The 16,084-nt window shown below is 47.1% G+C and overlaps 1 protein-coding gene across 4 annotated transcripts in view; it reads left to right on the forward strand.

The window, feature by feature from the left end:
- Positions 1-16,084, forward strand: part of AGRN (agrin) — a 240,152-nt gene that overhangs the window by 63,808 nt on the left and 160,260 nt on the right. For 2 of the 4 annotated variants that reach the window (XM_083512750.1, XM_083512752.1), the window contains exon 3: positions 10,466-10,486. The exons of the other annotated variants lie outside the window; for them this stretch is intronic. In XM_083512750.1, the coding sequence (XP_083368876.1) occupies positions 10,466-10,486 (21 nt within the window). The remainder of the gene's footprint in view (positions 1-10,465; positions 10,487-16,084) is intronic. 4 annotated transcript variants of the gene reach the window in all.

Genomic DNA, 16,084 nt, shown 5'->3' on the forward strand with positions numbered 1-16,084 from the left:
TGAGAAAGGAACATCAGGGATAAAAGCGGGAGAGCGGAGACTCTTAATTGCATTAGTTTCACCAAAAATAAAGCTGCGGTCCTCTGTTTCGCTTTGATTCCCTTGTGGGTCCCCAACCCCCCAAGGGTGGTTCCCTCTTTCTCTCGCTCTCTCACTCTCTCTTGAAGAGTGGTGTCTTTGTCAAAAGGAACATGGCTGAAACTTTGGCTAATGAGGCCGATTTTCCTGGGGCAGAGAGGTGCTATCTTGGAAAACGATCTGAGCTACAAAGCCTTGTTGGGAGGATGCTGTGAACAGAAGGGAGCCCTGGATGCTGGATCAGGCCAATGGCCCATCTAGTCCAGTATCCTGTTCTCACTGTGGATAACAAGATGTCTTAGTTGGAGGACCCAAGAGCACCAGAAACACCCCCCCCCACTTGTTATTCACAGCAACTGGGACTCAGACATGTACAGTGGTACCTCGGGTTAAGAACTTAATTCGTTCTGGAGGTCTGTTCTTAACCTGAAACTGTTCTTAACCTGAAGCACCATTTTAGCTAATTGGGCCTCCTGCTGCCGCCGCGCCGCCGCCACACAATTTCTGTTCTCATCCTGAAGCAAAGTTCTTAACCCGAGGTACTATTTCTAGGTTAGCAGAGTCTGTAACATGAAGTGTATGTAACCTAAAGTGTATGTAACCTGAGGTACCACTGTACTGCCTTCATTAGTAGAGCTAGAATATAACCACTGGGGTTAGTAAATAATGATAAATGGGACATGGGCGGGGGAAAGTCCATATTAGGACCATATGATACTGTCCCAAGATTAAACCATGTGGTTGCTCCATTGAACACAGTATTGTTTCCCTTGTGCGGCAGCAGCTCCCCAGGATCTTGGCTAGATATCTCAGGATTCTCCTCAGACCTTATTGGCCCTGCTTAGTACCCTCTGCACATGCTTCGGCCTGGCTGGAATATGTCTTTGAACTGTGACGATGCCTCTTACTTGCCTGGAAAGAGGGATGCAGAGATGTCCATGTGTGTAGAAACCTCTGGCTTTGCTTGGCTGGAATGTATCCAGCTGTGCACCTGTTGCCTCACCCACTTCTCCCTTGGGCCCTGACCATCACTGACGCATGGCCCTCAGAAGGTTCTGCACAATAGGATGTGGCCCCTGAGTGCAAAAAAGGTTCCCTTTGTGCATCTGGCAAAGTGCATTCCTGTTGAAGAAAGCGGATGCTGTAGTACATTTTGTTAAACTGCACACTGTACCTTTAATGCACATTCTTTCCTTTCAAAGTGTTCTGCGTACTGTAGTCCGATAAGAGGTTGCTGGGGGGAACTGTGACTCTGTGAGGGGTAAAACTACAGTGGCCAGAATTCTTTGAGGAAATTTGAATGTGCTTCAGATGTACTTTGAATGCACAGTGTGTGTACACAGCCTTTAAGTGCCACAGTTCTCTTTGATTCTGCTGCAGCGCTTCTCTGCTCCTCCTGCAAAAGATGTTGGTGTGGTGGTTAAGAGTGTCAAGACTGGGACCTTCAAGACCCGGGTTCAAATCCCCTCTCAGCCATGAAGCTTTCTGGGTGTGTGAACTCAGGCCAGTCTCTCTCAGCCTCACCTACTTCACAGAGTGGTTGTGCGGGTAAAAAAGAGAAGGGGAGAACCGTGTGTGCCCCCTTGAGCTCCTTGGGAGGAAGGCGGAAGGTGAATGCGATAGATGAAAGAGAGGAAACCAGGAGCCTGTGCTTGTTTTCCTGCAGAAACGTTGTCCGTTGCCATGTGAACAGATGCCGATCAAATAAGTGAATTCAGGGGCATGCAAAGTTTTCTTACACTGAGTCAGACCACTGGTCCATTTAGGGGGTCAACAAACTTTTTCAGCAGGGGGCTGGTCCACTGTCCCTCAGACCTTGTTGGGGGCTGGACTATATTTTGAAAAAATACATGAACGAATTCCTATGCCCCACAGATAACCCAGAGATGCATTTTAAATAAAAGCACACATTCTACTCATGTATAAACACCAGGCAGGCCCCACAAACAACCCAGAGATGCATTTTAAATAAAAGGACACATACTACTCATGTAAAAATACGCTGATTCCGGACTGTCTGCAGGCCAGATTTAGAAGGCGATTGGGCCAGATCCGGCCCCTGGGCCTTAGTTTGCCTACCCATGATTTAGCTCAATATTGTCTACACTGACTGGCAGTGGCTCTCCAGGGTTCCAGACAGGGGTCTCTCCCAGCTCTAACTGGAGACAGCAGGGATCAAACTGGGGCCTTCTGCATGCAAGGCGCTGTGCTACTTTGATCATTTCTTTAAAAAAAGCCTTGACCCCTTATTGACTCCTGGTTCCTTTTTCTGAGTGTGGGAAGCCCTCAGGAGGGAAGGGCCCTGGCAGAGGTGCTTTGCTGGGCTCCCTGACAAGCGGAAACCAAGGTTGTGGCTATGGGAGAAGCAAGACCCTCTTGGTGTGTTAATGTTGTGAACTCCTCCATCTCAGGTTGTATATATGTATAAATAAACCATATATCATATAGACACCACAATCTCCACTGTCTCTCATTCCGAAAGAAGCCAAACCCTGGGTAAGCGCTTGGAACCCCTGGAATCTCACATCGCTTGGGTGACATACAACAATACACGCAATAATAACAAATGAAAACAATAATCCCCTCAATTTAAAAGCCCATAGATTGTTTAATTTTCCTGGCGCCTAAAGATATGTAACAAAGGTGCCAGGTGGTGCTCTACTCCCTGGGGAGAGCACTCCACAAGCGGGGCGCCACCACAGAAAAGACTCTGTTCTCTTGTTGCCACCCTGCAGACCTCTTTCAGATGTGTATCTAGTGTATAGCCACAATCTTGTGGGCACCTAAAACATAATTTCATGCCAGTCCCTGACTTTACTCGCCCACTAATCACTATATATACAGGCTGTGTCACGGCCCTTTGCTTAGAGGGGGAAAGGGCTTTCAACCACCGTCATAGCTAAATGGCGATGCCATGTTATAAATGTCAGTTGCTGGACATAAAGAGTAGGGGGTGATTCTTGCCCACTTGTGCCACTGTGGGAGTCTATTGCCCCAGATGAACAATCCTATGCCTGGGCCTTGATGGGGTGAAGCAAACTACAAGTGGCAAATCTTAACTGGGTTATCTTGGATGCCTGCCTGATGGAGGGGGGTGTTTGCAGATGGGACACACCTGAGACCACCTCTCCTTACCTTTCCTTTTTTTAGCACAGGAGCCTCAGTATTAATTAGCACTGAGCAACAAAAATCCATCGCCCACAGTTTCACAGCCTCATTTGCTGGGTGTGAAAATGTGTGTGGGCTTGTTTGTTTGTTTGTTTAGCTGATTGCTTAAAAAACAAAAATAGGGCAAGGGCTAGCAAAAGAGGGTAGGTGTGTGAAACCCACCTCTTCTCGCCCAGGGCTTCTGCTGAAGGCTGTGATTTCCTAAACACACACACACACACACACACACACACACACACACGGGAGGGGGGGAGGAAACCCACTTGACTTCCACAAATTTGGGAGGGTGGTCTTCTCCCCCCCCCTTTTTGCTGACACCCCTAATGAAGCTGGAAATTCCCTTTGAAGAATTTGTGGCTCAGAACTCAGCTGTTGAATCTGGGGGAAATATTGCGTCCGGGTATTTGGACAGCCTTGTATTTTAAAGCAACAGTGTCCCTCTTTTTTCTGCCCCACTGGCTAGGCAGATACTTTGCCTGCCCACCCACAAAGTAGATAGGGGCTCATGCTCAATTCAGGGGGGGGGGCGGGACGTCCTGGTGTCGATGGCTCAGAAGGGAAACCTCAAATCCTTGCAAAGCAATTATGCCTAACGAGACACTTCCGACAAGTCTGTTTCCAATTCTGGAGGCCTTCAGAGGCGGCTCTGTTACAGCGCTGAATGTTTTGCCTGCAGTTGGTTTTGGCCGTCAGCTCCTTGCGAGAAGCGAACAGGCTTTTCTCTTCGGAAAGGAGCACACCTTAACCCTCCAAGCCAAAGCAATTCATCAACACTCCCCTCCCCTCCAACCTTTCCAAAAAAATTGCACCCTCCTCCAGAGAGGGGGTGTGATTTATAGGCCTATGTTGATGGCTTGCCAGTTGATTGATATGCGTATGCTAGCAGGTGGAATGGGTCTAATTGCTCTGTAGTTTTACAAGAAGCAGAGGGCTTTTGCCTGCCTTCTGGTTGTTTGAGGGAACAGGGTGTGCATGTGTTATAAGGAACCAGTCTGGAGCAGGAAAAAAACAAAAGAGAATCTTTTGGAGGGGTTTGAGACAGTCACAAGAGCCTGGCTGCTGGATCAAGTCAAAAGGTCTACCACCCAGTGGCGTAGCGTGGGTTGTCAGCACCCGGGGCAAGGCAAGTAATTTGCGCCCCCTAACCCGTGGATTTGCGCCCCCTAACCCGTGGATTTGCGCCCCCTAACCGGTGGATTTGCGCCCCCTAACCCTAACCCCAAGATGTTGCGCCCGGTGCGGCCGGCCCCCCTGCACCCCCCACGCTACGCCACTGCTACCACCTCCAGCATCTTGTTCTCACAGTGGCCAACCAGATGCCTGTGGAAAACCTGCCAGCAGGACCCAAATACAAGAGCAACTCTCTTCCCACTTGTGATTCCCAGTTTCAAGAGGCGGACTGCGCTGTAGATAGTGGGCAGCCACCATGACCAGCAGCCATTGGTAGCCTTACCCTCTATGAATTTTATCTAATCCCCTTTTGAAGCCATCCAAGGAGATCGCAATGAATAAGACCGTAAGGAAAGCCCTGCTGGATCACCTAGCAGTTTGAAAGCATGCCATTGCAAGTAGATAAATAGGTAATGCTGTGGCAGGAAGGTAAAGGGTGTTTCTGAGCGTTCTGGTTTCTGTCACGGTGTCCCGTTGCGGCAGAAGTGGTTTAGTCATGTTGGCCACATGACCCGGAAAGCTGTCTGGGGACAAACACCAGCTCCCTCGGCCTGAAAGCAAGATGAACGCCACAACCCCATAGTCACCATTGACTGGACTTAACTGTCTATGGGTCCTTTACCTTTTTTTACCGTTACCTAGGTCTTTGCATAAGAGAAATGGCTTTTTATATAACTAGAAAGGGTTTCCCATCTTCTTTAAAAGATTATAAATTTGTATCTTTTATCAGTGCTGTCAATTTTGCCATCTCTGCATATTCCAAGATTTTCATCAACCCACTGAAGGTGTTCTCCCCTCCTTCCATTTCTGAGCATAGAGAATCCTTGCTGCTGAAGTCACACACTGTACATAAATAGGCGTTGAGGCTTTCTTTCGGATTTCACTGTCTAGAATATCCAGCAGGAAGGATTCTGGCCTCTTGGGGAAATGTCCCTTTAAAACTTCTATTATTTTCGAATGGAGGTCAAAATTAATTGAGTATGCAGAACTGGACAAATTAACGGGGAAAATTAGATATCAGAAAGATCATAGATTCTTAGAGGACTGGGGAAAATTTACGGAGTATTTGGAAAACATATGTGAGGATGGTACAACGCTAGTGTGTTTTAAAACAGCTTTGTGAACAATAGGGAATATTACCAGAAGGTAAAGAAGACTAAAAATATAAAATATAATGGAAATATTGTTATAAAGGAATGTGTGGATAAGGTTTGAACTACGAATGATTGCCAGAAAAGTTGTGGGAGGTCCAAACAAGACAAACAATGTGATATGTAAACGGATATGTTGAGTGTGTGTTTTTTTGTGGAAAACCTTAATAAAAATTTAAATGCAAAAAAAATAAAACTTCTATTATTTTCATTATATATCATGTCCCAAAAGGCCTCTGCCTTCCTGCAGGTCCACCACCTATGATACAATGACCCCTCACAGTCCTTACATTTCCATCACTTGTTTCATGCACTTTTGTACATTTGTTGTTGTTTTTTAAAATAATTTTTATTGATTTTACAAATTAAGTCACACACTTAACACAAATAAAATTTTAAAATAAAAACAAGATTCTTCCAAATCTTAGGACTTCCACCCTCCCCTCTGTGGGTCCTTAAAATGTCTTAATCAACTGCATATTATAGTTCGTCCGAATTGTGCAAAGCCTGCCAAAGATTTCAAGTATTTACACATTTTTTGTACATTTGAGTTAGCTTCTTTGGGGTTAAATGCCATTTCCTATCTCATCTTATAATAGGTGTTTTTTTTTTAAGCCATAACATGTTGTAAATTCCATTCCTGTTTCATACTTTTCTTGACTGGCTTTAAAAGGGATTTGACAAATTCACAGAGGACCAGGCTATCATTGGCTACTAGTCACAATGGCTATAGGATAGTAGAATTGTAGGGTTGGGAGGGACCCCGAGGGTCATCTAGTCCAACCCCCTGCAATGCAGGAATCTTATGCCCAACATGGGACTCGAACCCACAATCCTGAGATTAAGTCTAATGCTCTACCGATTGAGCTATCCCAAGGATTCATCTTCTGCCTTCATTGTTAGAGGCAGTAACACCAGTTGCAGGGAATCCCAAGTGGTCCAGCTTTCAGGCTTCCCCTTGGGGCAACTGTGGTTGGCCACTGTGAGAACAGGATGCTGAACTGGACGGACCTTTGCCCGGATCCAGCAGGGAGGCTCTTCTTATGTTCTCTCTGATTTTGCACTTCTTTCATCTCCTTCCCATCTCTTCTCCCACTTGCTTTAGAACAGAAGTGCAGTCCAGACAGAATTCAACCCTGGCAGCATCTGAACCTCCTTTGAGTGCTGGTAGATCTAAACTCCCCTTTGATTCTGCCTCCCCCCCCCCCCCCAGCTTTCATTGCTATTCTGCTCAGAAAGCGCAGGTGTCAAGATAAAGAGACTGCAAGGAAAGTATTTTTTGTTTTAATGTGTGCAATATAGATAAATGCAATTAAAAAGAAAGAGAATTACGTGGGGAGAGAATTCTGTTTCAAGGGCAAGTGCATTAACTTTGAGACTTGCATTTTTCAGGCTTGGATAAAGATGGGCCAGGACGAAGCGGGGGCAAGGATCTATGGGGAAGGGCCGTAGCTCAGTGGTTAGAGCACCTGCTTTGCATGCAGAGGGTCCCAGGTCCAATCTCCAGGTAGAGTTGGGCATGTCCCCTGCCTGAAACTCTACACAGTCCCCGCTGGAGGATTTGTAGTGGCACATCACAATCCTCTATTTGCATGAAGAAATGGGGTTGGGAAGAGCCAAACATTTTCGGGCCACCGCCTCTTTGGTTTCATGAACTCATCTCCAGTGCCCCTCATAAAAAGGGAAATAGCGGTTTGCACAACCCACTAAGGAAGATAATGGCACAATAAACGCGGCAACAATTAATTGCGCCTTTATTCAAAATCCAATTAAAACTGTTTAGTTTAATTAATTCAACAAAATTTATGAACTTGATCCAGTCATACCAGCTTTTCAAAGCCTGATATTTGTTTATACCTTCATCTCCCGCCTGCCTCTCCCTTGCCTCTTAGGGCCCCTCTTGATAATCCTACTGCCCCCTCCCCAGGTGTTGGCCCTGCCGTCTTTGTGAATTGCTGCTCCAAGTGGGTTAATGTGGGGGGAATGACATCAGGGTTGGTGGGCAGAGCAACAGAAGACAGAAACAAAGCAATTACAGTGGTACCTCAGGTTACATACGCTTCAGGTTACATACGCTTCAGGTTACAGACTCTGCTAACCCAGCAATAGTGCTTCAGGTTAAGAACTTTGCTTCAGGATGAGAACAGAAATCGTGCAGCGGAGGCACAGGAGCAGCAGGAGGCCCCATTAGCTAAAGTGGTGCTTCAGGTTAAGAACAGTTTCAGGTTAAGAACGGACCTCCGAAACGAATTAAGTACTTAACCCAAGGTACCACTGTATAGTGTGATTTAAAAATCACACACAATTACAGCCCATTATAGAAACAAGAGGCAGAAAAGTCATTAAGTGGTCTGCCAAGACCCTTAGCAAGTTTCAAGTGGTAGGTGGGGGGGGGGGAGAGTTTGGGAACCCCTGAGAAAGGGCCATCTGCAATGCCTCCTGTGTTTGGGATAGACATGGGCCTTTGATCTGCCTCCCTTGTTTGGTTTAGAAGGTTCCTGTCCAGCCAGAGATGCTCAAAACAGCTCAGATTTTAAGACCAAGATCACAATCTCCTTTGATTCAGAGCAAGGACTGGGGGGGGGGGAGGGCTGGACTCTCTCCCAACAATCTGCAAGTTTTCTCTGAGCTGTTTCTGCTGAAGCTTTTGCTTCTCTTTTATTGGGGGTTCTCTGTGAGTTGCGAGAGGGACCCAGTGGTCCTGACTCAGTGTCAGCTTCCTTTGTTGGCCTGGCTGCCCACGGGCCATTGCCGGTAGCTTGCTGGTCATTATGTTAATCCGGTAACGGTTCTGGTCTGTTTTTAAATCACTCATCTTTTGTATGTGCTCATGAAACAGCATCCTTCTCCTCTCTCACACGCACACACAAACTCTCAAAAGAACCTATTCAGTCTTCCACCCCATCCCAAAAATAACCCTACTGGTCTGGGATATTTTAAGCCACCATAATCCTAGCCCAAAGCCCATGGCACGGGAAGTGGCATGGGTTGCCAGCAGCATTGCATCATTGACTTGGCAGGCGTCCTCATTGGAGGCTTGGAAGGTCAATTTGGGAGGTTCTCCTCCCTTCCCTCATCGTTGGTTTGTGACTCTTCCAAAGTCACGTTCGCCCGTTTGTTCAGCCGCTTGTCTGGGAGGCTGCTGGCGTTATCCGCCTGGCGCCCGGGAGGGTGCAGGACCCCCTGGCCAGAGGGTTGCCACCCCACCCCCGCATTTCCTGTAGCAACTGCTCCAGCATACATAATGCCAATACCTCAGGAACTAGGGAATACCATCCCACTAAAAATAAAAATGGAAATCTTCATTCGAGCTATTTGAGCTCCAGGCAGTCTTTTAGAGGCTGGGCTGTTGGAGCTGCGGGCTCAGTACTTCAGCGGCCGTCTGCTCTGAATTCGTTTTTTCCTTTCATCCTGTCAGGGATAGGATGGCGTGCAGAAACGTCTTGACCTCAGGAGATTTGCAATCCAGATTGGAAGATGGCAACCAGGGGCGTAAAGCAGGACTTGTAATGCACAGCTCTCACAGTTAACTAAAAAGCTGCTCCTGATTAAATGGCTGGATTATTATTTTTTTAAAAAAATGGGAGGATGGGAGTTGGAATCCAGTGGCAGAACATCTGCTTTGCTTGCAGAAGGTCTCAGGTTCAATCCCTGGCATCTCTCAGGTGGAGCTGGGAGAGATTCTGCCTGACACTCTTGGAAAGTATCTGGTAATAAGTGCAATACAGAGTGAAACTGTACCTGCATATTAAGGCCTTCTGATTGCAAGGACTGTAGCTCAGTGGTAGAGCCATCAGCATTGCACGCAGAAGGTCCCAGGTTCAATCTTCAGGGAGAGATTCCTGCCTGAAACCCTGGAGAGTGTTGAGCTAGATGGTCCAATGTTCTGACTCATTATAAGGCAGCTTCCTATAGAATTTGTTGGAGATCAGCTCTGAGAAGGCTACATATACAAATAGAGATCTCATTCTCCAATTGTGGATTGTTATGTAGCCAAAACTGTACCACCCAAACCCAATCCAACCTAACCTGAGAGATATCATCATCAGGGTTAAGAGAAACTCTGAGGTTTGCAAAAGTTCAAAAAATCTTAAAGCAGGGGAACGGAACCCCCCAATGAATGAGACACCCCAAAAGCAGCCTAACTGAGCAGGTTCAGTGGTCACAAAATGCTGAGTGATTATTCCGGGGCGGGGAGAGGGAGGAGGCATGGCTGGCTGGAACCCTGAACTGGAGCATTTTGTCGTGAGTTTCACATTATTATTTTTTTAACACAATGAGTTACTAGGAACGGGTTGCTTTCTTTTCTGAGAACTTCAGATCTCTTCTTTCCTTGTTATTGCACACAAAGAACACAAGAGACTGACTGCTGGTTCAGGTCAAAAGACCTACCTGGTCCAGCTTCCTAATGCTGTTTGATATACAACAGAGATGGAACATAGAGCCACAATGGTCCAATTAAGTTTGCAGATAAAGTGTTTTCTCAATTCCTTGGATTGTGATTATAAAAGATGCATCACAAGAATTAATGGAGGCTATTCTTTTCCTCCTCCCCCCTTCCCTCTTATTCGTCCCAGTTTTCCTTTTTTCTCTTTTTGTATCAGTATGTTTGCTATTGTTTGTAATTTGTCTTTATCCTAATAATTAATCAAGTGTCTTTTTAAAAAGCCTTTGGGCAGGGCTGGGCATTTGTGAGGAGACAAATAGCTTCCCACAGGCATCTCTCTGGCTGTCCTCTGTTGGAAACTGGGTACTGTTCTTGATAGATCTTTGGCATGCTCTGTCGGGCTCTTTTGCTTGTATGCATGCTTGGAAAGGCTGTCATTGGTCCTTTCTGTTCTAATGCCTTATTTTCTCCTTTTTCTTCTTCCCTTTCTCCCCTCCCCTGCTTTCTAAAGAACATAAGAGACTTCTTGCTGGTAAGTGCTGGCATTGTTCTCAGACTCCTTCATTAGTCAATCCATTTATCCTTTAATGGGGTATCAGCTCATAGCCCTTTTTCCAGACTTGTTCAACTAGTGACATAGAGACTGGGCTCTGATCCAAGAGACTCTCAGTTCAAAATTAATCTCTCTCTCCGCACTTAGCCTTCTCCCTCCCCATTTGCAGTGCGGAGAATATAATTCTGGCCTACCTTGCAAGGTTGTTATACAGCCTAGTGAAATAATGGGCATGAAAAAGGGGCTCTTGAACAACCGAAGAACTTTGGTTGGTTGATCTTATGAGTCTTAAGACTGCAACTGTGTCTACTCTTAACCTGAGATTAAGCCCCATTGAACTCAATGGGCTTATATTTGAGTAGGCAAGCATAGGGCTGCGCTCTTAGTTCACTTGCTGCTTAATGATTTGAGTACACTGATTATGAGAAACGGTTTGTCTGAAGAAGAGAGGTGTACTTTGTTTTCAGTTGATACTTACAGTAGTTACTGAAGGAGGTATGGCTCTTTTTGTCAACCACAGGATAAAAATGCCTTTTTCAAGATGAGTTCCAAAACCCATCTTCATTAGGGCAACCAAATTAGTGGGCAGGGTTTTTTATTTTTAATTGCTTGTGACCTGGTTGTTGTTGTTTTAATAAGTATTGGTCTTAGAAATTATAACACATTTAAGTGGGGAGGGATTGGTGGAATTGATTGGGGGAACTTTTTTGATATATTTTAAAATAAATTAATGAGCGAATGAATGTTGTGGGCCTGATGTGAAAGAACAAACTAAACACTGATTTGCAATGTTTCAAAATGCATAAGACCTCCAGAAGGGCCCTGCAGGATCAGGCCCATCTTGTCCAGCATCCTTTCCCCCCACAGTGGACATCCAAATGCTCTTCTGGAAAACACAGAGTGTGAAAGCGCTCCGCTCCCCCCCCCATGTGATTCCCAGCCGCTGGTATTCAGAGGCCTCCTTCCTCTGACAGTGGGCAGCTTGTCTCTCCTTCCACTACAGCTTGCTTTCTTGCTAATCTGCTGCTGTTTGCTTATTATATGTAGAAATGAAAGTTTTTTGCATTTGTTTTCATCCTTAACGGTGGCAACTTCGGATGACGAGGGCCTCTGGAATGTTTTGAACAATTTGGGCATGTAAACTTGGAGAAGAAACATGAGATGAAGGGGAGACAGCATAGGAGTCGTGGTGTAGATGGAAGGCCTTGCTGCCCAAGGGTGGAGCATCTGCTTTGGGTGCAGAAGGACACAGGTTCAGTCCCCAACAGCATCTCCAGGTAGGGCTGGGATGAGTCACCCTGCCAGCTAGCTGCTCCGGCACCCGGAGCGGCGGGGGTGGGGCGAGCCACCATCCGCGCATGGGGCCGCTGTGGTGATCCGACCGGGGGGGGGGGTGCTGTGGAGAGCTGCTCACAGAGTCCACCTGGCAGACGTAAGCCCCATGCTGCCATTTTGGGCAGCGCAGGGCCCTGAGCCACCATGTCACTCCCAGGAGAGACATGTGGCTCGGCCGGGCTGCAGGCCAGGCCCCGCCATTTTGTCACCCCCTCAGGGATGATACCCGGGGCAGACCACACACCCCGCATCCCCCTTCCTACGCCCCTGCTCCCTGTCTTCCCATACATAAGGACTAGAACAATGGAGCCTCAGGGGCCTCTTTATCTGGCTCTCACGACACTTCCCCAAGTCACATCCCTCACCAGCCCTGCTCTTGGGTGCTTTTGCTTGGCTTGGATGCACCCCTTGATAGGATAGAGAAGGGTGTGTGTAGAAACTAGCCTACTGCAGAGGTGAGATTTGCATCCATTGCTCCACCCACTTTGGCCTCTGCCACCACTGGCATGTGGCCCCCTGAAGGTTGCTGAGAATGAAATGTGGCCCTCGGCACAGAAAAGGTTCCCTTTCCTGGACTGGAAGTTTGCTCTTTTAGATTCCTCACATGCCAAGGTCTGGGCTTTTTCCTGCTGTGCTCCCTGCAGAATTACTCCCCTCTTATTTACAGCCCCCCCCCCCAGCCTACCCAAACAGTGCGAGAGGTTGTTGCTCCAACACTGTCTTTAAAACCAGGATATCCGAGCTGTTGGAACAAGAGGGAAGGAGGCGCAGAGGGCAAGTGGGAGGGTGTGACACACCGTCGGCCCAAACCTGGCCCGTGGCCCGTTCATCCTGGGAACCCCAGCTCTGGGAATCCCAGGATGCCAAGGGAGTGTGTGTGTGTGTGGTGGAGCAACTGGCTTTGAAGAGAAGGAATAAACTGTCGGTCCCTTTGTTCAGCCGCTGCAGATATGGCTGGCATGCGAGGACTGGAATTTGGAATCTGACCGGCTCTGCCAAGTTATGTCTTGCTTCTCTGCAAAGCGTTTCACATGCCTTTGCTTTTATCCGGTGGGCGACTGCAGCTTGCAGGGTTTCCAGCACACACACACACACACCCTCCCGATAAGGGACTCCAGGCAGGTGGACCAGGCTGGTACATGAAACGGTGCCTCCTAGTGTCTGAAGCAAGGCAGACCATCCCTCCAGCAAAACATGTGCCCCATAGCTCAGGGGTAAAATATTTTTTTCAGCATGAAGGAGGTCTCAGGTTCAATCCCCGGCATCTTGAAACTCCGAAGGGTCCCTTCTAGTCAGTATAGACAATACAGTGTTCACACTGCAAAGCAGACCAGTATACTGTGTAAGTCCATCTAGTTCAGTAGGGATGCGGGTGGCGCTGTGGTCTAAACCACTGAGCGTCTTGGGCTTCCTGATCAGAAGGTCGGTGGTTTGAATCTGCATGATGGAGCGAGCTCCCGTTTCTGTGTCCCATCTTCTGCCAACCTAGCAGTTCAAAAGCACACCAGTTCAAATAGAGAAATAGGTACCACTGCAGTGAGAAGGTAAACGGTGTTTCCGTGCACTCTGATTTCTGTCATGGTGTTCCATTGCACTAGAAATGGTTTAGTCCTGCTGGCCACATGACCTGGAAAGCTTTCTGTGGACAAACACCGGCTCCCTCGGCCTGAAGCGAGATGAGCTCTGCAACCGCACAGTCACCTTTGACTGGACTTAACCATCCAGGGGTCTTTTACCTTTACCATCTAGTTCAGTATTGTCTACACTGCCTGACAAAAGCTCTTTGGGGTTTTGGGCAAGGAACTTTCCTAGCGCTCCCTAGAGATTGAACCCAAGACCTGCATGCAAAGCAGATGCTATACCAGGGGTCGGCAACCTAATGCCCATGGGCCGGAAGTGGCCCATGGAAGCCATTTAACCGGCCCACAAGCCACCCCCGAACCGAGTCGCCTGCTTTCTGAGGGTGCCACAATCAAAATACTCTTTGCTTTCTGGATTGCTAAATGCCGCATTGCCGCTAGTGCTCTGAGCTCACCCCGGAGGCAAGGCGCTCCAATTTGTCTTTTTAATGCTTTTAATTCCTTGTTTGGTATTTGGGTGTTATGCCAGCAAGGAAGCCAAGGGTGATGCATAGCCTGTGCTTGAAAGTGCGGGGGGTGGGGAGGGATTCTGCACTGAGATCCAAGTTCCAAAAATCGTCAAACTCAGCAACCTGCTGGAATTTTGCAAATAATGCAAATACGTGCAGAAAATGCTTAAAACTCTGGCTCTGCTTGATGCAGGGAGGGGGCAGTGCGCTACTCGCCGCATTGAACCCAGAATTGCCCTACCTAATTTTCAAGACTATTTCTGCATCCATGATGGCTGGGAACTTAAGCGTTTCAGAGTGAAAGACGAAGTTCTTCAGGATTTAGTGCAGAGTGCCAGGAAGTTACCCCAACTGCACCCTCATGTGCAACACATTCAAGGCCACACCATTAGACTGGTTGTAAGTAAAAAAAGCATGCAGGTGGGGTGTCTGGCTGAGGGCAGACTGAGGTCTGTAGGGCAGTGCCCTCCCCATTTCGCCTAAAGGACCAATCTCCACTGCAGTCTGGCTGCCCAGTTTGGCACAGCGAACACAGCTTTGCCACACCAGCTTTGATGGGGATTCCCCCGATCCAGAAGGGCTTATATACATATCAGCCAGTTGGGGGAGAGAGGCGTTAAGCTAATTTAACATCTGGGGGGATCTGGAAAAGCACTACTGGCCATGCTCCCTGGTGGTTAGTCTTCTGGGGGCTGCATGGCTGGGGCCAAGGCAAAAGGGGATAGAAGAATAGATTGGATTGTTTAGCATTGTATAGGAGGCTCCATTCTAACTATGAAAAAGCCAGTGTTGTGTACACACACACACCCCCTCCAGAGGTGAGCAACGACGGATCCTCACAAGTCAAGGACATTTTCTGGCTTGGCAAAAGCACAGAGCAGGGCTGGGTGTGCAGCCCAGGGCCGGATGCAAAGGTTTGAAGGGCCACATTTTAGCCTAAGGGTGGAGCCTTCTCACTCATGCACTAAGCAGATTACTATTTTCCAGAGTGCTTGACCTCCAGACTATAAGAAGTCGATTGTGTGTTCTAACTTCCTAGTCTGTGTGCAAACCATACATTTAAAGCTCATTCAGCCCCCACCTGCCCAGCCCCCCTGGCAAAGAATCTTGGGAACTGCAGTTTATGCCCTCACAGAGCTACAGCTTCTAGCACTCTTAAACTACGGTTCCCATGATTTTGAGTGTGGATGCTTTAAGTGTATTGTGTGCACGAAGCCCCTCTCCCTATCGCTCCTCAGTTGTATCACTAAGCCTCCGGGTTTCTCCAGGAGACTGGAAAGTTTCATTCCACTCGGCCAGCCTTGAAAACCTGCACATTCGAAAATAACTTTCCCTTAGCTGAATACATATCTATGCAAGAAAGTGTAGTGGAATTCAATAGCACTCTCTTCTGGTTGAAGGACAGAATGCTTCTCTTTTTCTTCTTCGCTTTTTGCCGGTGGCTTGTGGTTTGTTGACTGTTAATATTTTTTAACAGAAGCATAAGAAGAACCTGCTAGATCAGGCCAGTGGCCCACATATTGTTGTGAACAGAGATTTTCAGCTCTGACAAATAAAAGATCAGATAAAAGAAAGGCTTCTTTGTCTTGAGGAGGAGATGAGAGTTTGTTAGTCTCAAATTAGACCTAATATAAAGGATATTACTCGGCAAAAGCAAGATCACACCTCTCATTGAGTTTGTATACATACTTAAGGTATATATACCTATGTAAGAGGCTTGTTTATAAGTATATTTTGGGAATGATTCTTAACGTAGGTGCACTGTTTTATACTTTCTGGATGTCCCATGATCATATTCTAAAGCAGTTGTGTTCTAGGTTATAAATCAAGCACATCTAGTTGTTGTTTCTTTTTGTTTTCCAATGTATTTCTTATTTTTTAAAAAAATTGGTATGGCACAAACAAATTTTCATTCTGAAATGTGGCCTGGAGAAGAAAGTTTGAGAACCACTTCCTTAAAGGAAGCTTAGTGGAAAAGCATCTGAAGTTAAAAGGGATCAGGTAGGAATCATAGAATCATAGAATTTTAGAGATGGAAGGGACCAAAAAACCCCACCTAGTCTAGCCCCCTGCCATTCAGGAATATTTTGCCCAGTGTAGGGCTCGGACAGACAGCCCTGAGATTAAGAATCTCATGCTCTACCAGCTGAGCT

The sequence above is a fragment of the Podarcis liolepis genome, assembly GCF_965112155.1.
Source record: "Podarcis liolepis genome assembly, chromosome: 7".
NCBI classification, from domain to species: Eukaryota; Metazoa; Chordata; class Lepidosauria; order Squamata; family Lacertidae; genus Podarcis; species Podarcis liolepis.